We start from the raw sequence: 6952 nt of genomic DNA on the forward strand, positions 1-6952 counted from the left end.
ACTTTTGATGTAACACTATATTTGGATTAAGGGAAGGGGAATGAAGAAAGGAAAATAAAGGAAAGTAGTGGAAATAGAAAAACTTTTCCTTTATTTGGATAAATTTTTAATTTAAAGGAAATGAAAGAAATGAAAATCTAATAATCTTTAGTTTACGAGGAAAAGCTAATGAAAGGAAAGTTAAAAAAATTTTATTTTTATGAACATATTATTATATCTATATTTTTATTATGACATTGATTTGATTATATAACTGACATCTTCTATAAAGATAATTTCTTTTTATGAGTATTTTATGTAATATCATAGTTTATAAATATTTTATAATTTTTTAAATTTTAACAACAAAACAAGTTAAATTATTATTAGAATAAATTAAAATGTTAAATTAAACATAAAATTAATAGTAAATCAATAATTAACTAATATATCTTATCGTATTAAATATGTTTAATTTTGTTTAGAAAGATTTGTTTATACAAATTAGATATAAAAATATATTTATATATTATATGTTACTTTATTAAAAAAATTATAATTAAAAAAATATTATAATAAATTATTTTTTATATTTATTTAAATAATAATTATTAATTTTTTTAATTTTTTTATTAATTTTAACTATTTAAACAAGAGATATATGCATTCTTAGTTCTTATAATTTTACTCAAAATTTAACGTGAGTATGAGTTTGAAGACAGCCGACATTTTAAGATACTTCAAAGTCCATTTGCAAGTCAACTTCGGCCCATTAAACTTACGCGTTCATCTAGAACTACGAACTTAGCCATGGTCAAATTTTTAAAATCTGATCCTCGTTTTATTTTTTTTTTTAACTTTTTTATTCACTCCAGCATTTTCCATTATTCTTTGTTTATTTCTTAGAATGCTTTGTTAGCTTATAATGTGAGAGCTGTAACAAGTGCAAGTGCATGTCTATCACTTTCTGAACTAAAAATCTCTCAATCTTGGTGTTTTCCTGGTGTTTGTTTCTTGCTTTACCATAACTTTCCTACTTTCGGTTTGGTGTCTTTGCACTGCTTAAGTACTGTACTCGACTTTCTTGTTTTTACTCTTCTGGGTATTGTTTTGATGCTTACATTTTCTGGAAACCTGTATCTTTTTTAGGTAAAGGCAAATGGTACTCAACTCTTTTGATGCGCTAAAATTGTTTATGATTTTCGCAAACGTTATATTTTTTTAGTTACAAAGTGAAAGTAAAAAGAAAGTTGCTGATTGTTTGTTCTCTATAAGGTACCATTTAATGAGAGTATCAAAGCTACTTTAATATCTGTTAAGATCTCATTAAAAAGAGAGGTTGCATTTTTTTTAATTTTAAAGTTTCCTCCTATATAGTTTCTTATTCTTAAGTATAAATCTGATCCTTTGTTTTATAAGTGGAATCCTACTTCTTTGTTTAATATTTTTACTGGCTCTTAGCAGGGGTTTTAATGGAAGCTAAAGACATGGCAGAGAAAATAAGCATTTCAGGAGGAGAAGTGGTGATCAATGTTTCCGGTGAAGAAAATCCGAAAGGGCCAAAAGGGTCTTCTCAAAAAGAAGCAGAGTCATTGGTCCCTAAGGAAAATGCTCAAGGTTCAACCAACAAAGCATCAACTGAATCTGGTGCTGTTACTGCTGGTTTGGCTAAACCAGTGCCAGTGCGCTGCCCGTCTTCGGGGACCACAAAATTTGGTCCAACTGCAAATAAGCCATCCAAAGTCCCAAGAACAGGTAGTGAGCCCCTTACTCGAAGAACGTCATTTGCGAAACCCAAGTCAAGATTTGGAGAACAATCTTATCTTCTTGAATCTGATCAGATGGAGGAGAAAACTTTTGCTAATCAGGAACAAGTTGGTGGTAATTCACCTTATAGACACTCCTTCAATAAGGCCTCGCCTAATAACAAGTCGGCGAGAAGTATCGTGACGGATTCTGCTGTGTCAAAAACGTTATCAATGACCTCTACAGGCCCAACTGGAGAAAATGAATACGAGGAGATAATTAAGAAAGTAAAACTGCATAAAGAAAAGCTTAGGGGAGTGAAACCTAAGGTTGTGATTGAGTGGGTCGTATTTTTGTTCCTCTTGGGGTGCTTAATAGCAAGCTTAACTGCAGATAAACTACAGAACACGCAATTTTGGGGTTTGCAAATTTGGAAATGGTGTGTACTTGTGATGGTTATATTCTGTGGTATGTTGGTTACTCGTTGGTTTATGCGTCTGGTTGTTTTCTTGATTGAGATTAACTTTCTGCTACAGAAGAAAGTGCTATATTTTGTTCATGGTTTGAAGAAGAGTGTTCAGGTGTTTATTTGGCTAAGTTTAGTTCTTGTTACTTGGGTTCTTTTGTTTCTTGGTGTTGAGAGATCAAAGACTGCCACAAAAATTCTCGATTATGTAACCTGGACACTAGCAAGCATTCTCATTGGAGCATTTTTGTGGTTGTTGAAGACTTTGTTGTTAAAGATATTGGCTTCCAATTTCCATATGGACAAATTCTTTGACAGAATACAAGAATCAGTCTTCTATCACTACGTACTTCGAACTCTTTCTGGACCTCCATTCGTGGAGATTGATGGGATTCGTAAATCACGAGCTCATTTGACTGTTAGCAACGCAAAAAAGGGTAAAGGAGCAAAAACCAAAAAATTGATTGACATGGAAAAGGTCCATAAATTAAAGCGAGAAAAAGTTTCATCTTGGCACATGAAGGTATTGGTAGATGCTATAGTGAATTCAGGGCTTTCCACAATCTCCTACACGTTAGATGAAAGTGCTTATGATGAAGCTGGTGAACAAGCAGATAAAGAAATTACTAATGAGGAGGAAGCACAGTATGTTGCTCATCAAATTTTCTCAAACGTTGCCCGACATGACAGTAATCACAATCGCCAGTGAGAAAGCAGCTTTTCATGATGCTTTTCTAGTGATGTTGTTTTTCCTGCCCACTTTTTTTTTTGTTTTTTTCTTTAACTAACCACATGCCCTTTATGATCAGTTGCATTGATGAGGATGACCTCTTAAGGTTCATGATTAAGGAGGAGGTGGATCTTGTGTTTCCATTGTTTGAAGGATCAAGCACTGGAAAAATTGACAGAAAAAGTTTCACAAACTGGGTGGTAAGAGCACGATATGAAACTTCAATAAATCTTGTCTATTTTTTAAATTTTTATTGCATTTTACAGTGGGGTGGAGGTTTCCTTGCACATAGCAAATATTGAGCACTTTAAGCAATGCAAGTATGTAACAATGAGTATAAGAAATTTCGATGCTATATTTGCTGGAAGCTCGTATGTAATAATGTGGTTCTCTGGCAGATTTTACTATTTAGATGCAGGAAGATAAGAAAGTTATACTTTTTGGCTGTAATAACTTAATAAAATTTTGACTACTTTTGACTACTTTTGACAACTACATGGAGCAAAGAAAATCCGGCTTCTCTAGTGCTTTTTGTGCTTTTGGTTTAGAATTGAAAGTCAAAAACTACTCCATTTCTGTAACAACACATCTTTGTAACGAAGTGCACAGTGTCCATATGACTTCATAGTTGTTATTTTTGATGAAATAAATTTGATCCATGCATAATATCCAGGTGTTGAGATGGAGAAAATTCTTTCTGTTGTGAAATGCACTCTGTCTCTACGATCTCATACTTTTGAGTTTTGATGGAATGAACTCAATCCTGACATTTTATCTTGCTGTCTTAAAAGTTAAACCTGATGAAGCAAAACCATCGGTAAAGGTAGAGATTCTCGATTAACATGCCTGTTTTTGTTGTTTCATACAGATAAAGGTTTACAAGGATCGAAAAACACTATCACATGCTTTGAATGACACCAAAACAGCTGTAAAGCAATTAAATAAGATAGTGGCAGTGATCCTGATTATTGTTTCTGTTATCATATGGCTTCTTTTGGTGGAAATTGCAACCACAAAAGTGCTATTGCTACTTTCATCGCAGCTTGTTGTGGCGGCTTTTATGTTTGGAAACACCTGCAAGACTATATTTGAAGCTATCATATTTGTATTTGTGATGCATCCATTTGATGTTGGTGATCATTGCGTGGTTGATGGTGTTCAGGTAACTGTTTAAAGGGCATGCTCCTATATATATGTCTTGAAAAAATTACTAACTGTGCTCTTCACTTGGTAACTGACAGTTGTTGGTCGAGGAGATGAATATTTTAACGACTGTTTTCCTGAAGCTTAACAATGAAAAGGTGTACTACCCAAATTCAGTTTTGGCTACCAAGCCCATCAGCAACTATTACAGAAGCCCAGATATGAGTGATGCTATAGAGTTCTCCATTGATTTTATGACACCGGCGAACACAATAGGCAGGCTGAAAGAAGAAATAAAGAAGTAAGTTATGTAGCTTTATCCTTCCCTTAATTCATGTAAGATTGGATTATGAGAAAATCAAGCATTGCTATAGTTTCAAGCATGTTTCCTTATGCTTTGGCATTTTAATTGGCCCAAGTAGTTATTAGAAGAATAAAATACTTTTGCCTAGTCTTGGCCTGTAGATCTTAATTCCCATCTCAGAGCTACATGTTCTCATAGATTGCTTGTTGCATTGGGCGGTGTTCTGGACAAAGGGTAAGCAATCTGATTCATTTACCAACATCCTTTCCTCTTTTAGCCTACAACTGCAATGACCTTCTGATACATCTATCTGTTTTAGTTGAAAGGAATTAGGAGAAGAAGCAGAGTCTCTGTAAGCATTTAACTCTGACAAGACAATATCTAGTTTGAACAGTCTTTTGAATTGTCATATTATCCTGCATCTTAAGTTTCCCGGAAAAGAATGCTTGCATATTCCTTAATGCCGCCAGACTATGAAAGTCCTGTCCATAGTAAATAATAAAGATAGAAGCATGTAATTTGATAGCTTTCTAGCCAAATAAACAATTCTTATTAATTTTTTTGTTGTATTTTGATCTCGATAGTTGAGTAGGATATTTATTATGTTTATGGAACTTAATTTTTGCATTCCAAATTCATTTTGGTCTATACAGTTTATATTCTTTGTGCTGTCATTTCTAACCAGGCATTTGGAGGCCAATACCCTGTGGTATCCTAACCACCTTGTGGTGGTTAAGGAGATTGAGAATGTCAATAAGTTAAAGATGGCTCTCTATTGTAATCATACAATGAACTTCCAGGACTTTAGAGAGAAGAACAGGCGTAGAACTGAACTGGTCCTTGAATTGAAGAGGATTTTTGAGGAGCTGGGTCTAAGGTACAATCTCCTTCCCCAGCATGTGAATCTCAACCAAGTCAATCAAGACAGGCCAGATGCAACATATGCGACCACCTAATCATTATTGCTTATTGCTCAAGAGTGTTTTATATGATAGGTAAGCATGCCCATTGTACTCTTTAACAAGCTTATGCAACTCTTAACAATCAACATTACCAATCCCTCTTTGAAATGTGTATACGAAGTTCTCATGGTATCTTTATTTCAACTAGGGATGGCAACACGCAGGTACGGTTATGGTAGTATGGCAAAGAATGGTAATGAAGCCCTTTTAGTTGCCGTAATCTAAATTGTATGAAGGAAAATGGTTACCGCACAAGGCAAGTTCCAGGTGGTAAATGTAAGTATTTATTTATTTAGTCCGGTCAGATTTTGGGATGTAAGCTTATAATTGTATATATGGAATTGAAGACTCAAGACCAATGCTATGTATCATTATAATTTGGTTCGAGTTTTGTATTCCTTATCAAGTTTTAAGCAAGACGAATGCTTTGACTTTTGCCATGTTTCAAAGTCTCTGATCCAATATTCATATGCTTATCGGGAAGAGTTCAGTCTCTGAAGCTAGTTTTCTCTATGAATTATGAAGTCTGACCATTGGGCCAAAAGGCCCGAAGCAGTAAATGACATATTTCTTGTTTGCATGAGTACTTTGCTCACAACCAAACTTGTTGATTAAAAAGAGTTGATAGCTTGCGACTGATTAACGAGGCTGGCACTTTCCTTGTCTCTATGAGTCTCACTAGGAAATCCATTCCATGTAACCTCAATCTAGTGGGATAACTTTATCCATTAAACCCAGGTGTACAATTTGCCACAATGGACAACACTAGAACGACATTTCAATCTGAAATCTTCCATTTCCTCCTCTCATTAATCATTTCATTCCCTCCATTTCTCCATCCAATATCTAAGCCATAATTTTGTTCATCTACCCACGCCAAGGTCCAAAACTTGTGCCAATTACGTTCTACAAAAAACAGGAAAATATCACCAAATGGCCTCCGTTTCAATGGCTATGCAGTTGACTTCTGCAACACAGAAAAGGGTTCACCAACCCAGCTATGAATCCTTCATCCAGCCTTTGCCTCTTGGGCCATCGAAATTTGTTTTCTCTACAAAGCCAAAGCCCAGAGCCAGGCTTCAAATGCAGGCCTCCTTCAAAGAAAAAGCAGTGACAGGTCTAGCTGCAGCCGCATTGACAGCTTCTATGGTTATACCTGATGTAGCAGAAGCAGCTGAGTCTGGTGTCTCCCCATCTCTCAAGAACTTTTTGCTTAGCATCGTAGCTGGTGGAGTCGTGCTTCTTGCGATTGTTGGAGCTGTTATTGGAGTTGCAAACTTTGATCCTTTCAAGCGAGCCTGAGGAGAATCTGAAAGTTGCCCTGTGAATTTCTTGCCGTTTATCCTCACAATATTGCTATTCTGATTATGTAGTTTATGTTAGTAATACAAATGTTCTAGGTATAAGCATGGGCATAAAACAATTGAAGTTGGAAACAAACAAACTTTCATTGCAGGTTGCAGCAGAGATAATGCATATCTAACTGTGAATGTCTCATAACAATCCAGGATCATATTCTGGTTGCACATGTCAACTTTTTAACCCCCATTATAAGAGAGAACGAAAAAAAGAAGATAGATTGATTCAAAGAAGAAAATTTCTAGAAATACATTCGGCATGGA

At 35.0% G+C, this 6952-nt stretch overlaps 2 protein-coding genes across 5 annotated transcripts; both read left to right on the top strand.

Annotated features, from left to right (window-relative positions):
• The first annotated feature begins 779 nt into the window (after window positions 1–779).
• Window positions 780–5717, top strand: LOC111303001 (mechanosensitive ion channel protein 10-like). 4 transcript variants are annotated; one of them, XM_022898966.2, is made up of 7 exons: window positions 780–1045; window positions 1444–2896; window positions 3001–3121; window positions 3790–4083; window positions 4163–4365; window positions 5054–5363; window positions 5479–5717. In XM_022898966.2, the coding sequence occupies exons 2-6, from the start codon at window positions 1452–1454 to the stop codon at window positions 5322–5324; spliced, it is 2334 nt and encodes a 777-aa protein (XP_022754701.1). In that variant the 5' UTR covers window positions 780–1045; window positions 1444–1451; the 3' UTR covers window positions 5325–5363; window positions 5479–5717. The 4 variants fall into 4 exon arrangements, with proteins under 4 accessions (XP_022754701.1, XP_022754700.1, XP_022754702.1 ...); XM_022898965.2 differs by having other exon boundaries at window positions 786–1128; XM_022898967.2 differs by having other exon boundaries at window positions 866–982.
• A 407-nt stretch (window positions 5718–6124) lies between these two features.
• LOC111303002 (uncharacterized) lies at window positions 6125–6738 on the top strand. Its single transcript, XM_022898969.2, has one exon. The coding sequence runs from the start codon at window positions 6264–6266 to the stop codon at window positions 6630–6632; it is 369 nt and encodes a 122-aa protein (XP_022754704.1). The 5' UTR covers window positions 6125–6263; the 3' UTR covers window positions 6633–6738.
• The last annotated feature ends 214 nt before the right edge of the window (window positions 6739–6952 follow it).

The sequence above is a fragment of the Durio zibethinus genome, chromosome 13, assembly GCF_047325235.1.
Source record: "Durio zibethinus cultivar Kanyao isolate XHJ-2024 chromosome 13, ASM4732523v1, whole genome shotgun sequence".
Taxonomy (NCBI): domain Eukaryota; kingdom Viridiplantae; phylum Streptophyta; class Magnoliopsida; order Malvales; family Malvaceae; genus Durio; species Durio zibethinus.